Raw genomic sequence first — 16,120 nt, 5'->3', positions numbered from 1 at the left:
TTTTACAGATGATTTGTATAATCTGTCTCTTTTCTCTGTACTAACAAATTCCTACAATTATATTTTTTGATTGTACCATGTTGTTTGACGATTATTATTATTGCTTATATACATCAATGGTTTAATAAATATATTCCACAAAACAAACTCAAATGAGCTTATATGGCTGTTAAATTAATTTCTGTGCTGTGTAGCTACAAAGCCTCTCATCAGCATCTGGTGTCAAAGGAGTATGCTTCAGTTAATGTGCAGGACTCCCCAAACGCCCTCATTCTGTTTAATGTTGTGATTTTTATTTATTGCGAATTATTGCTTTTATCAACTTTCCCTGTCTATGGAGATCATTTATATTGTTATAAGGTATGTTGCAGTAACCTCATTTTCAAAATTCTAACAAAAAACAGAAATTTTCCAGCAGCTGGGGTGCCAGAAATAAACCGTTTTTCCTTTTGGAGTTACACGGTTTCCATGTTTTTCTTGTAAATTTGCGGTCTCATTTAAAAAAAAACATGAAAATCTGTATAATTCTGTGAAAGTATTTTTTTACAGAGTATAATTTAATATCAACAAATATCTGTATTTTATCTGCAGGCAATTTATTCAACAAACTGAACAGAATAACTGAGCTTGGGGTTAAAGCACTGCAGTGGAGTTAAAGCAGATTTGTGGAGATTTTGCAGGCAGAGAAAGTGAAGAAATTCAGGTCAGAGGGAGTGTTTGGCCATATGGAGCTCTCACAGAGACGTATCATCAGATTACATTTGACTAAAAACAAAGCATTACTCTGTTAGAGGAAAATATCATGCAACCACAGTAAATTCAGCCAGATTAGTTATTTTTCTCATCTTGTGTATGAATGGACCTGATTTTTTTATTAAGGAATAAAAAGAAATGCATTTAAATCATACGGGTGATGGGTGCCTAATATTTACAGTGTATGACTGTGGGATGATTTTAAAGAGGCCTAGCAAAAAATGAAAATGTTAATACTACTACAGGAGAGGAACACATTACTGTAAAATAACACCGTTGTCAGTGTATGCTTTATTTTCCTCATTTTTTGAATAGTAGAATAAACCCATACCCACAGCATATGAAAGTTTGCATTTAGTTTGCATATATTGGCAGACGGCCGGCGTTTTCCGTTTCTCATTTGCTTAGCGCCGAGGGACTCAAATTTTTAGTGACACCATGAGGCATTAATGTGTTTTTTAAATCCTGGGTGTAATTTTCCATGAATCGGGTTCCTCCATGGCCTCCATGGAAACCACATGGCCGAGGCTGGACCATAAGGAATGAAACCTCTGCTAAAAGTCACAAACTTATGTTCGCCTCCGTTGATGATCAAAGTGCACAGCACTTTGTCCAGTAATAGGACCGAGGTCATGGCTGGTCGGTTTTGGACCAAACTCCGAGCCAGCAAGACACCAGCATAGATCCAACAAGAGCTCCCAAACTACACCTTTCCATCCACCTTTTCTTCAAGAAATTGAAAGTGATCGCCGGAGAGCTCGAAACTGGCTGACACACTTTCAGCGTATTGACTTATCTCCAGTGCTTCCAGTCCTGGTCTGGAGGTGCTTGATGTGCAACATTAGAGTGTGAATGAATGAAGTTGTTATATTTTATATTATTATTATATTAAATGATATTTACTTATGTTTAGGTTGACTCTTCTGTTTTTGATAGCCAGTCATTTCCACAGGGGATGGATGGTAGCGGATGGTAGGGGTTTGTGGTCGTGATGGGGCTGCCTGAGATGGAAGAGGACAGCATCAAGTCTGGGACTAATTCTTCTAATAATGGTGCTGTGTTGATGAAGCACTGTCAAACTTGATGTGTACAATAGGAAGTGATGCTGACAGTCGTTCTTCCATCGTCAGCTCGATCCAGGTGATGACGGCCATCTCACAGGTACTGCAACCCATGAATGTCATATTTAGCTCACGAGGCTTCAGAAATAAAAATCAGAAGGTATGGAAAAGACATGCATGTGATTTCTTACTTGTATCTTTAAATAAATGTGAATGCGGGTTATTCTCTTTTAAATTTATTTTCAGGTGTTGAATTTGGTATTGTTAATTGGTATCATTGACCAACTGCTCCATGAGCTGCAGGCTGAGAGCTCTGCTGTACTCACCTCATCTTGATGTTTATAAGCATTGCTTGATGTGTCAACTAAACAGTTGGATGCATCTTTTACAGTAATTGTAAATGAATAGAAAAATGCATTACACTTGGCTCCTGAACAGCTCAGGGTCTCAGAAATTAAAACAAGAAGGTATGGAAAAGACATGAATCTAACTTTACTTTATATAATGTAGACATTAAGACAAGTTGCTTTGCCTTAGATCAACTGCAATTGATGTAAACCTAAATCCTTTACAAAGGAGAGACTTGATGAATGAAGTTACAATAGCTTCAATAGCATAAAGTGACCACAAGGTGGTAGTGATGCAATTGTTATGCTGCGAATTTCTTGCAGATGTATTGATAGGACAGTTAACAAAAAAAAAACATTCATAAATGTATTTACCATTATTTTCTTCAGTGGAAGATGAAAGCAAATAATTTAAGAAATGTTTCAGGGGTTTTGCCCCTATAATGCAAGCCAATAAGTGGACAATATTGTTACCGTGCAATGTTCTTCAGATTATCTTCTTTTGTGCTCCGCATGAATAACATGTTAATGAATAAAAGGTGAAAGAATTTCGATTTCGCTCGCGATTTTCGTTTATCACTTGGGCCACAAACAGGAAATACGTCATGAAAGTAATCAAGCGCAAAGACCGCAAGTGGGGGTATTTGGAAGCAGCCGTAGCCTTATAGACCATTTGACTATTGTTAAATAAAACCGCGTGTGTAAACAAAGGAGAATCACATCACACTCGCTCTAAGGAACATTTATGAAATTGATATTTTGCCGCTATATCCTAATATCTGTATTTAGCGCCAAATGCGCTTCGTTTTAAACCCCTTTCGCTCGGCGCGCGCTGCTTCTCTCCCGCCAAAGATGAAAGCGGCAGACACGTGCTAATATAACAACAGTAGTGCAGACACTCAGAGCAGTCAAATGGACACACAACAGTAAACAATATGAATCCATTTTAAAGTATTTGTCAGTCTGTTTACTGTTTGTTAATATTTCTCCAACCTTTAAACCAGATTTGTGATATTTTATGAACCATAACGTTTTTATCTACATTTAGCATTAGCATTATTGATCAGCATGTATACATTTGTGACGCTGTGAAAACCCAGGCTTAAGTCTCATAATCTAATTAATAGATAACAATTTATCCACGTTGGCAGTTGGCACGTTTAGATAAGTCAACTTGTGATACGTTCGAAAAGGTTTGTCAAGTTGATCGCAAGTTCAGGTGTCAACCCAGATAGACTTTACATTTGGCCCGGATCCGTTTTAAGCCCCTTGCCTCCGTTTCTAGCTCAGTGACGTTTTCTGATTGTGAACCAGATCCGTGCCAGATGGAGGTTTCAGCTTAAACATTCTAACTGCCATCAGTTCAGTATTTATATCGTTTTACGGATCTGGCCCAGATCATTTTTCCCATAGGTAACCGAAAGACATTAGTTGTGTCTGACACTGATTTGGTCCAGATCTGCAATATGAATCTGAGCCGATACTGTTTTCACATAGGCTACCTGATGTGGACCACATCCGAAATACTTTTCTCAAACTGTGTGAAGAACTCCGTGGAATAAACATTAAAAAAAAAAACATGGTTACCTGTCTGCATATATTTTTTTCTATCAATCTAGAGCATGAGATAAATCCATTGTCATTAAGCTGAGCAATATTATCAGTGTTTAAAAATACAGCGATAGCATTTTGTGATGCATGTGCGTTTTAGGTCCGTTTTACGACAGCGCCAAAAGTGAACGTTGGGTCTCGCTTGACTGTCGTCTTGCAGATACGGCCCACATTCGTAATACGGACTTCAGCCAGAAGCGCCAAAAAATATCAGCAAACCAAGCTGTCGACGGAGATTTCTCTCATTCTGAACCCTCGGAAATTCAAACTGACCAGCTATACCACAAGTAAGTTTTTATGTGTTTATTCTATGTGTTAATTATGTACAACTATCTGAATGTGTTTATTCTAATTTACTGCCTACTTGAATGTGCAAGTGAAATACTGTTTGCTTGGTAGATATTTGCGCGCAGTCTGTGTTAGCCGTTAGATGTCAAAGCCGCATCTGCTAGAGCGCTACTACGCTAGCATATACAAATATGAGTGTTGCACAGAATAAACGTAATTATAGGATAACCGAATTAACTTTTTAATATCATGGCATATATATTTGCGCTAACGTGCTGAATTTTAAAAGGTAGTCTTGCTTTATGCCGTTATAGCGCTGAGAATTGCAGGCACACATTCATGAAGATGAAATGCAACATTGTGAGCTTAATTTTACACCTCGACCAACCATTAAAACACTCGCTTTAATTGTATGCTGCCAGATAAGTGTTGGGTGTAACTAGTTACTAAGTAATTAGTTACTGTAATTTAATTACTTTCCCCTTGAAAAAGTAAAGTAAGGGATTACTCATATGTTTTCTGTAATTTAATTACAGTTACTTTTGATGTAATTAAACTAAATACTTTGTGAAATATATGCGTGTGCAATAGTGTAACTGACATCAAAATTGAAAAAGTCTTATTTTAAAATCTGTGCTTTAATGTATAATTCTCACATTTGAAATACTTTGGTTAATAATATTATTTATTTGAATTAACTAAATAAGCAGTTTCATGTCTATCCTTGAATCACTTACCTAATCAAGGTTGATGTAGGATATAGAAAGTAATAAGTAATGAGTAGCTAAATACTTTTTGGACAGTAATCTATTGAATATTCACTATTGAATATATAATGAGTAACTAGTAATTAATTACTTTTTCAGAGTAACTTACCCAACACTGTGCCAGATAGCCATCATCTAACAGTGTCAGTCACTGATGCCACAACATGCAGCTTATGTGGATCTCTAATCGCCTCGTTGCACTAGACTAGCAGAAGAAAAACCTCGACGCGATCCTCACAGCCCTGCTATAGTGCAATTAGGCGGCCTAGCCTGCCTGTAGCTGCAGATTGTGTCATCATTGACTATAGGCGCTTTACGTTACATGGACATTAACAATCCGATTGTCCAGCTGTCCCTGTTTATACAATTCTATGCAAGTTTAATGTCCAGGCACTCTGCGACGACTGCTCGTCTTTCCCTTGACCCCCACATTTATACACAGTGATAAACATCTCCCGCTTCAGGACAGGCTCCTCCTTGAATTCCGATATTTCGCCGACATGATTTATGCACAGTTATCACATATTTGAGGTGCATAAGGAACCTCACTCACTCTAAAAAGTATCTCCTTATTAGAGTCCTGACTGCTTGTGGCAGCCAAACACTCTGCAGCAGTCGCTCTGTTGCACACTCTGACCCCAATTATCAGAGCAGGATGTGTGTGAGGTAAACATGCCTCTACTCCTAAACATTTTATATATGAATAAGCAACAAGCATAAATGATTATAAGTAAAATTGATGAAACATAGATGATTATTCGAAGGGGCGATTCTAGGTTTTCAACATAAGGGGGCTCAGCCTTAAATTTGGATACATATAAATATATATAAAAAAATGTATCTTTCCTGTAGCTCAGTGGTAAGAGCATTGTGTTAACAATGCAAGGTTGTAGGTACAATCCCAGGGGATTGCAATTACCTTTGTAAAACGTATAGGATAAAGCAATGTAAGTCGCTTTGGATAAAAGCTCCTGCCAAATGCCTAAATGTAAATATATATATATTTGCATATAGTCATTTAGCAGATGCTTTTATTCAACGGACTTACAGATGAGGTAAACAATGGAAGCAATTGGAAAAACATAAGGATAACAAAATGCAAAAGTGCTATAAAAAACTGGTCGCATTATAGCCTACCAATGTATAGAGAGCTAAATTGGAAGTTTTCTTTTTTTGTGTTTTTTGAAAGAGTAAGAGATAGAAGTCAGAACTGATCGGTTAGTTGTTAAAGGAAGTTATGTGTTTTCAGATGAATCTCTAAGCACCACATACTATATTAAACTGTATTACATTACTAAAATAACTTATTAAGAAAGAATATGCAGAATAGCATACAAGATATTATATATCACATTAATCCATTAATCTACAGCATTTTGTAATTCCGAGTGACAAATCCATATAATTAATGTCACAATAAACTGCTGAGTCATTATACAGGAGTAGGAATAACTTGATATGTTTCCCTGCCATTCACTCTGATTAGCACCAGCACTGTCACTGTCACACATGACTGCGTGCTCATCTATCACATCCACAACATGTTTTAAATTAATTAAAAAAAATACTGAAGCGAAGGTAAACTTTTGTTTCAACCAAACATAGAACAACGGATAACACAGATGCCGTACCAAGCTGAACTAAGTAACATAACTCTATCTGCCCGTCGTCTATCTGGGGCTCTCAAAACTACCGTCAGCTCTCTGTAACTATGTGCAGAAAATGAATGACACATTTCTGTGCACTACAACATCGTCATGGTCCTGTTCTAAAGTATTCCGTCATTGGAGTGAAGTGCTTTTATTTTGCTGGAGGAAACTTAAACAACTAACGTTAGTTAACAAGTGGTGAACGCACACCCACTTTTTACAGTGGATGGTTAAGGGTCTTGTATCGCTCCCGCATCATATTAAGCAGCATTTATAACAAAGAATGGATATGATCAAGATGTCGTTTTAATTCAAACACATTGTAACATTACTCTGCTTACAACGTTCACTCCACTCTGTGCTGCTGTTGTGAACTGAAGAATGCACTCGCTGAATAACACAGCAGTTTTCATTACAATATTTTAAAGGGGACTAAAGGAAGCAATCTCGAATTCTTGTCCAGATTACATAATTACTCACAATATTTTAGGGGGGCTAGGCTGGAACTTTAGGGGGGCTTTAGCTCCCCTAAAAAGGCCTAGCAACGCCACTGATTATACGTAATACCGACACTGCTTATACCCTTCACATGTGATATCATGCTTTGTCTTTGTCCTCATTGATTAGCTTAAACCTATTTTTCCCTTTTCCTACCGACATAGGCTACACTAGATTGCTCATAGCACTTGATCAAGCAGTCACACGATGAAACATGGCTTCTCAAAAATCACCAGACATAAACACCTAATACAATACTACGGTCATTAAGTAGTCAGCAGTTTTGTTAGTATATTCAGGCTTGCCCAGACGATTCACCCTCCCAAGTACAAGCAGCTTAGTGCTACTTCCTCTGTAAACACTTCCAAAACATCACAAACTAGTAGTTACAGTGGCATAACCGAGATTCCTCAAATTGCCACGGCAGGCTGATGTAAAGAAACAAAGCAAAGTAAAACCATGAACCTACCAGATATCCAAAATGAATAAAGAAATGTTATTTCTAGTGGTGGGCATAGATAATTTTTTTTAATCTAGATTAATCTGAATATTTCAGAATATGTGTGCTACCCAAATAATGACTAAAAGTAAGTCTTTGAGAACGGGTTTCTCAAGCCAGGTGGCGCATTAGACCAGGGGCTCATCTCCTGTTTCCAAAATGCATCACAAACTGCTTGAGAAAGCTGTTCTAATATGATAATTGGTGATGAAAATTAAATTATGTTCAATAAGATGAATTTGTGTTTACTTCCGCATTAGCTAAGGGATGATTTGCGTTTAGGTGGTACTTGAGACTGGAAGAGCTCCTACAGTACATTTACATTTAGTCATTTAGCAGACGCTTTTATCCAAAGCGACTTACAAAGAGTTAGGGAGCAACAAGCGACCTGTCATACAGGAGCCATAATACATTAGGTGCCAATACAAAGTTACTGGTTTCAACTAAAGCTAGACCACTACCTGTTGAGAGAAAGTGTTTTTTTAAACCAATTCCGCATTGCACAAGGTGCAAACAACCTTAGTCTTGTCGATGTTTCTATTGGGAAGCTTCTTAAAAATTAATATTCCCTGAAGCAAACGCGGCGGCTTCATAGCTGCATCCATGTTAGCACGTCACGTTTGATGCGGTAATTTCACAGTAACGTGTTGTTGTGTTCAAACCAAATGCGAATGGCGTGTCAAGCGCGAGTGATTTATATGTTAATGCAAAGAGCCAATAGACCTACTTGCTGCGCGAATCGCGCAAATGAAGCCCTGGTTATGAGATGATAAGGAGGCTTCTGCTTCCGCGAATGACGCGAGTTGAAAAATCTCGTTCTCGCCCCGTACAGTGCAGTTAAGCTGGTATACATCTGCACTAAAATATCAAGGTGAAAGTCATCATAGCTTGCGTAGTATAGACCCAGCTCCCAACCCAACTTTGAGAATAGATTAACGGCGACATTTTTTTTATCGCGCGATAAGAGTCTCACTGCGTTAACGGCGTTAACGCCGTTAACGGCCCACCACTAGTTATTTATTTTTTATAAACCAGACAAATTTTCCAGTCACATAATAAATAAAATTAAGTAAGACAACAACTTACAACATACTTTCCATTTCTTTTTCCAGATGCTGAAAACATGATGCAAACTGTTGAGACGAAGGTATAATACTCCGATTTTCATTCCATTCCAAATTCCATACTTTTTTTAACTATTATTTTATTATTATTTACAGTTGAGAGTTACCTAAATTAAAAAAATGAATAGACGCAAGACACCTGTTTCCAGTTCAGCGTTGAGGAGAAGAGCCAGGGTGGACCTTAATAGAAGGTTTACTGATATCGGCCAGGAAACACCTGCAGCCACACTTCCTCCCAGAGATATTGGGTCTCCAACAGATGATGTTGCAGAACCTGAAAATGAAATCATGGAAGAAAATCTTGGATTAGATCCAATGGCAGCTGTTGTTTCTGACCCAGAGGAAAGATCTTATTATTATGATGATAGTGATGTAGAAGAAATATTTGACTGGGAGGAACCGGAAAAACTCAGAAATCGCCTTTCCAACTGGGCATTAACATATGGTATTTCCCATATTGCACTTTCGGCTCTCTTGGCAATATTAACGGTCCACCACGGTGACTTGCCAAAAGATGCACAAACTCTTCTTAACACAAGAAGAGATTATTCTGTTAGGGAGCTCTGCGGGGGCCTTTACCACTACATTGGCATTATTGAGGCGTTAAAACATACCCTTTCCCAGTGGAAAGACAAGCTTGTCGATGGATGTTGTTTACATCTTCAAATGTCAGTGGATGGCCTGCCACTTTTTAAAAGTTCAAGTCTTCAGTTGTGGCCCATTTTAGGTAGGCTGGTTGGAGTACCCATGAAAGAACCTGTAGTCATCGGTATGTACTCAGGTATGAAGAAACCTGACTCATCAACAATGTATCTCACAGATTTGGCAAATGAGCTTTCAAAATTACAGGAGGGGTTTACATTTGAGGGGAAAAGGCTCATTTTAAAAGTTCATTCGATGATCTGTGACGCACCGGCAAAATCCTTTGTGAAAGTAACAAAGGCTTTTAACGGTTACTATGGCTGTGACAAGTGTATTCAGAGTGGGGTGTACCTCAACCACCGCATGACATACCTTGAATAGCCAGACACGGTCTGATGAGGCATTTGCCAGGCAGGAAGATGAGGACCACCACCATGGCCCTCATGCCTTCACAAATGTCAATTTTGGTTTGTTGTCCCAAGTCCCACTGGACTACATGCACCTGGTGTGCTTGGGGGTGGTAAGGCGCCTCATCTTTCTGTGGATGAAAGGTCCTCTGACTGTCCGTGTACCAGGGAGAGACGTGGACAGAATATCCAGAAATCTTCTAAGCTTAAGACCCCACATTCCTTCGGAATTTGCTAGAAGGCCAAGAGCACTAAACGAAGTGGATAGGTTGAAGGCGACGGAGTTCCGTCAGTTTCTATTATACACAGGGCCGGTGGTGTTGCGTGAGGTGTTAAGACCTGATCTATATGCAAACTTCCTGCTGCTTTCGACAGCCATGGCAATGCTGGTCTCCCCTTTCTTTGCCAGAAAGCACAACGAATATGCCAACAGCCTCCTTCATGCTTTTGTGGAACATTTTGCCCGCCTGTATGGAAATGATCAGCTAGTGTACAATGTGCATGGGTTGACCCATCTTGCACAGGATGCAAAACATTTTGGCAATCTGGATGTTGTATCATCCTTTCCATACGAAAATTATTTGCAAAAACTCAAGGGTTTTGTACGCAAACCCTCAAATCCCCTGGCCCAAATAATCAGACGCCTGTCCGAGGGATTAAATGGTGGTGTTACAAGTGACCAACCCATCAAATTGTGCAAAGAACATGCCCGTGGCCCTGTACCAGTACCAAACTTGATCTGTCACCAGTATGACGAACTGATATCAGAGAGGTTCACCATGACCACGACATGTCGAAACAACACATTTCTGGTGGGCAAAAATGTGTGTCAAATAATTAATATAATTGACAGTCAAGGTGATATCATAATTGCTTACAGACAGTACGGGACGATTGAAACATTTTTTACCTATCCTTTTAATTCAGACATTCTAAACATTGTGATCCCAGCTGACCTAGGCCGTGAGATAAAATTCTCCAAACTGTCATCTTTCACACAAAAATGCATGGCTGTCCCTTTCAATGACAATGGTGGTTATACCATTGTTTCATATGAAGGACTAGACTTTATTTTTGAAAATCATAATCAGTTCAGTTATGTAATTCAAAGATTAATAATTTTTTGTTTGTTATTTGAAAGAATGTAAACTTCTTATGTCCCCTTGTCTAACAATATTCTACGGTTGAAGAGTCTAGTCGACGGAACACACAGAGTTTCAGGCCTGGAGACAAAGTTTGACACAGACACAAGTGCTTGTTCAATCAGAGTCCAATGTTTATTGTTTTCGGACTAATATTTATATGTTTGAAAAGGAGGTGTCATATAAAACCACCAAAACAGTGGAAAATCACCAGACTTTCTGTTTAGTCTTTCCTCCTGAACAATCAGATATGATTACATATTCAATATTACAATAACAGAACAATCGTCCATAGGCATCATTAGGAACCTTGATATGGAGAACAACAGATACTTATATCAACATAAGACAGCATGACATGATAGAACTTTCAACGAGGTTAAACAACAAGAATGAAAGGCTCATCTAATATGAATAGAAGCTAATATTAATAGGAATGAATACGAATGAATACATATGATACATGAACTTTGTATTAAACACAGATGCAATATTTGTAGAGGACAGGACGAAATCCAGATTCTCACAATGGCCACTTTCAGACCAACGGTCTTACAAGCAGTCCTGCGTCCCTTTAAAGAACAAATATATATATAGAGTAGTACAAAAGGTTAATCAAAAGGTTAATACAAAATCTTTAATAAAAGGATAGTTGCATTTGCGTATTTTTATGTGGTTTTCTGGTTTGCAAGCTGCTCTTTGAGGTAAAAGATCAATCGGACTCATTTGTAATAAAAACATAACAACACCAATCACCCTCAATAAAAACGAAAACATAAACATAATTATATCTACTCTTCATCATCTACTGTGCCAATCTCAATTACCGAATCGTCAAGCCCATTATCTCCTTCCATTACATTGTCACGTCCATCAACATTTCTTGGTTCTTCCATCACCGGTATTGGTTCTGGTTCTAACTCATGTGTTTGAACACAATCATTATCATCCTCGTCCGTATCGCTGTTATGATCAAATATGGATCCCCAAGTTTGATTCTGATCTTTCGGACGATAACCTTTAGATGTGCGTCTAACCAGCATAGCCTGGTTGACGTCAGTCGTTCTTTTTGCTAACATCATTCGATCGGTTCCTTTGGTTGTAAAGGAAGTAACAGATCTTTTAACACATCCCACCCCAAACTGCGACATGCATGGCAAAAATAATAACAAGGCTAAGATGGTCATCACAACTGGAATTACTGTACCGGTTATCCAATATCCCCATCCCCCGGATAGGCTGTCCAACCATTGAAACCATGTTGCATCTACCGGAGTGGGTTCACGAACCGATTCTCTCATGTGCTTCACAACGTCGGTGACATTGTCTGCATAATCTGGAATTGAAAAACAACAAGATACTCCTAGCATTTTTCACACTCCTCCTTTCTCTGCTGTTAATATATCCAAAGCAAGTCTATGTTGCACGATGGCAACTCTCATTTTCTTTAATTCGTTAGAGATTAAGTTTAAAGCTTGTGCTGTGTCATTTTCCAAAGAAAGAACTTGCCATGCCAGACCATTAATTTTATTCAGAGCAACAGTAGTACCGGTTCCTGTAAACAAACCTGCTAGGGACCATCCCACGTTTTCCTAAGGAGTAGTCCATGGATCACTAATCTTATGGCCTGCATAATAATTTGGCAGTTTTACTTCCCTTTTATGTCTATTCAAAGATGTGGCCAGATTTGTCTTTTCCATTATGCTAGTTATGCTCCCCTGCATCTAAATGGTAATATGCAGTTTCACCACAAACCCACACCATTCCTGGTGAACTGTCTAAGTGTGAAAATGGACATTCAAATCCCTCAGTAGTTTTATTGAGATATTGTATGGTGCAATTATGATGTCCGTTATTTGATTGAGACAAAGTAATTTCATTTCTACAATCGGACATTCCTACTATATGTCTGCCTGATTTGGAACACACACATAATTCTGCGGGACGAGCATTTACATAAAATGCAGGACCTTGAAAAGGTTCTCCTGTATACGAACAGTTATAGTCTCGCATTACGGATGTTGGTGGTCTTCCTTCTCGAATATTCAGAGTCATTTGTACTATAAGAGACATTTGTTTTGGCATCTCGTAGTTACCATCATCATTTAAAATCATGTCTGTTGTAAGCAGTTAATTTCTCTCTAATTTTACTTCTTAATTTAGGATTATACCAGTGATTATTATACTTATTAGGATTAGAATAATCGTTGTTCCACGCAGTCTACCTGGCTGCCTGAACGGGTGCCCTGGCCTGTTAGGTTCTATCATTTAAGAATTTAAGAATATCTGGGCCAAACACAATAAATTTGCTTAGGAAAACAATTTTTCCCTTTTTCCTTTTAAGAATAGAATTTGGCCCTCAATGCACCTCAGGGGAAGCTACAGAGTCAGCACTGTTGGCTCAATGGGCCTCCTATCTTCTTGCTTTGGGTGGCCCCCACCTCACGAAAGGTAGTTCTTTCCTCAGCTTAGTCAGTGCTTTCTCCACCCTGAGGTGTAGTAAGGTGAATCCCCTGTTGAGATTCTATGTTAAATTGGAGCTTGCCTGCTCTCCTGAAGAACACAACTTCAGTCTGGAAGCGTTTATCCACTGTGGCGGGTAGTCCGTCAGAACTCCTGTCCGTGTTACGGCAATCACAGTTGCTGGTCCGTGGTACTTTGGTTCTCCAACCTTTGTTGGCTTCAGATTCCTCACAAAGACCTTTTGTCCTGGAACAAAGTTATGAGTAGGCTGCTCTGAGGGAAGAGCAAGGCACAAAGAAACATCAGCACATATAGAATTTAACTTTTCGACTAGGGAAGTCACATAGTCCTCCTGGATCACCTTCAGATCACCTAAAGAAGAAATACCAGACCGGCCTTTGACCCACGGGGTCGGGAAAGGTCTACCCATTAGTATTTAGAACGGTTACAATTTTGTCGTGGAAGATGGGGTCAGGGGGGGCACGGTGGCTTAGTGGTTAGCACGTTCACCTCACACCTCCAGGGTTGGGGGTTCGATTCCCGCTTCCGACTTGTGTGTGTGGAGTTTGCATGTTCTCCCCGTGCCTCGGGGGTTTCCTCCGGGTACTCCGGTTTCCTCCCCTGGTCCAAAGACATGCATGGTAGGTTGATTGGCATCTCTGGAAAAAAATTGTCCGTAGGGTGTGAGTGCGTGAGTGAATGAGTGAGTGTGTGTGCCCTGCGATGGGTTGGCACTCCATCCAGGGTGTATCCTGCCTTGATGCCCGATGAATCCTGAGATAGGCGCAGGCTCCCCCGTGACCCGAGGTAGTTCGGATAAGCGGTAGAAAATGGAATGGAAAAAAAGATGGGGTCATTCTTATTTCAATAAATCAAGCCCCTTTCTTCCTGTATCGAGTACAGCTTTTGTTAGTCGTGTTTTCAGTGTTCGATTACATCTCTCCACGACTGCTGCACTTTGCGGATGATATGGAATATTAAAATGCCAATCAATAGACAATGTTTTTGCTAAGAGCTGTGTTACCTTTGACGTGAAACTCGTCCCGTTATCCGATTCCAATCTGGCCGGTACGCCCCACCTGGGCACAATCTCCTTCGTTAAGATTTTTACCACTGTTTTAGCATCTTCCTTTGCGCATGGAAATGCTTCAGGCCACTTTGAGAATCGATCAACAATTACCAAAAGATATTTTAAGTTACCTATTGGCTCATGTACGTAAAATCAATTTGTAAATGTTGAAAAGGAGCTTCCGGATGTGTCAATGCATTGTGCTTAGCTGATTTGTGCGGATTTACCTGAGCACTTGTAAAGCATGCATCCAAAACAAGCTTTGCTGTTCTATGAACATCGGCTATACAGTACAATTGATTAATTGCTTGAACTACTTTTGCACAACTGGTGTGAGATAACCCATGGTAATGTCTTATTAGGATAATTAACCCTAATTTCGGTAGTGCTATTCTACCCTGTCCATCTCTTATAATCCCTTCCTTATCAGGAGTGCAAACATTTTTTCTCCAATGCTCTAAGTCTCCCTGTGTTGTTTGACTTTGCAGCAATTTGATATCAATGCCCGATACATTCGTTATGTGCACCGTCATTGCTACCTTTGATTCATTTTTGGGATGAAATGGTGATTTAATCTGAGCTTGGGCTGCTGCCTTTGCGGCTTCATCAGCCCTTCTGTTGCCTATAGTCTGTTCATCCTCCCCCGAAGCGTGACCCTTGACCTTTACTATGGCCACTTCGAGCGGAAGCTGAACTGCTTCAGTTACCTGTCCTATCAAATTTGCATGTGCATTTGGATTTCCATCAGCAGTTTTAAAACTTCTCGCTTCCCACATTCTGGCATAATGGTGAAGAACACTCCAGGCATACCGAGAATCGGTGTGAATTGTTACTCTCTTTCCTGTCATCAGCTCACAGGCCTGTATTAATGCTATCAACTCTGCAGCTGAATTGAAATCTAGAGCAAAAGCTTCTTTTACCTCTCCTGACTCGGAAACCACAGCATAGCCACAGAGGTAGACCCCGTCAGATGGCTTTGAACAAGAACCATCAACATAAATGTGTTCTCCCCCCTCTAGGGGCGATTCCAACAGATCGAACCTAGAAGAGTAAGAGGTGGTCAGTTCAAAGATGCAATCATGTTCAACATTAAAATCTGCCATGTCTACCATACCCAAAATACCCAGCAAAGCAGGATTAATGTTTGCTGTAGTTTGAATGCTAAGATTTTTTGTTGCCAGCAGAGTAGCCTCGTAACCTGAGCGTCGTTGCGCTGTCATGTGTTGTGTTTGCATGTTGTGTAAAATTACACCTACCTGATGGGATGCATATAATATTAAAGGGTGTGACAGCACAGTTTTCTCAGCCATCTGTACAATCAGAGCAGCTGTGTTATCAGTAAACTTAATGTCCATGCCTAATTTATGCATCATATCACGACCTAAAAGATTAAGTGGAGCACCTGTAATAATTGTGGATTTGTGGAAAAATGGTTTAAGACCATTGGCCTCCATATTACTCGAAAATGTTAGGGTTATATCACATAAATTAGAACCGACATCTCTCTGTGAGTATCCCTATGCTTGATTTGAATGCCACTCAGTAGGATATGAAGCACCGGTGTTCTCATGTCTGCTCTGTGGTGTGTGTGTGCGAAACTTGTGCAACTCTCTGCACTCTCGTTTGTAATGGCCCCTCCTTAGCAATGAAAGCAAATGACCTCAGACTTCTTCCTTTGGCTAGGGTTTACAGCTGTTAGTTCAATGTTCCTTTTTCCTAGATAGCCTGTAAACATGGCATTCTCTAAAGTCATATCATGCAAGTTATTCTGATCAATTGCACTTGTTTATGATTCATGTT

At 39.5% G+C, this 16,120-nt stretch overlaps 1 protein-coding gene across 1 annotated transcript; it reads right to left on the bottom strand.

Annotated features, from left to right (window-relative positions):
- Window positions 1–10,804: 10,804 nt before the first annotated feature.
- LOC130426440 (uncharacterized) lies at window positions 10,805–15,638 on the bottom strand. The gene is made up of 2 exons (XM_056753224.1): window positions 11,996–15,638; window positions 10,805–11,881 (listed from the first exon to the last, which is right to left on the bottom strand). The coding sequence occupies exon 1, from the start codon at window positions 15,628–15,630 to the stop codon at window positions 14,452–14,454; it is 1,179 nt and encodes a 392-aa protein (XP_056609202.1). The 5' UTR covers window positions 15,631–15,638; the 3' UTR covers window positions 10,805–11,881; window positions 11,996–14,451.
- Between the last annotated feature and the right edge of the window lie 482 nt (window positions 15,639–16,120).

Source organism: Triplophysa dalaica, chromosome 7 (genome assembly GCF_015846415.1).
Source record: "Triplophysa dalaica isolate WHDGS20190420 chromosome 7, ASM1584641v1, whole genome shotgun sequence".
Lineage (NCBI taxonomy): Eukaryota > Metazoa > Chordata > Actinopteri > Cypriniformes > Nemacheilidae > Triplophysa > Triplophysa dalaica.
This window is presented reverse-complemented; position numbering and strand designations above follow the sequence as displayed.

What these genes read in the sequence shown, in the direction of transcription:
- LOC130426440 (XM_056753224.1), bottom strand. Translation starts at nt 15,630, where the DNA reads ATGGCTGAGAAAACTGTGCTGTCACACCCTTTAATATTATATGCATCC.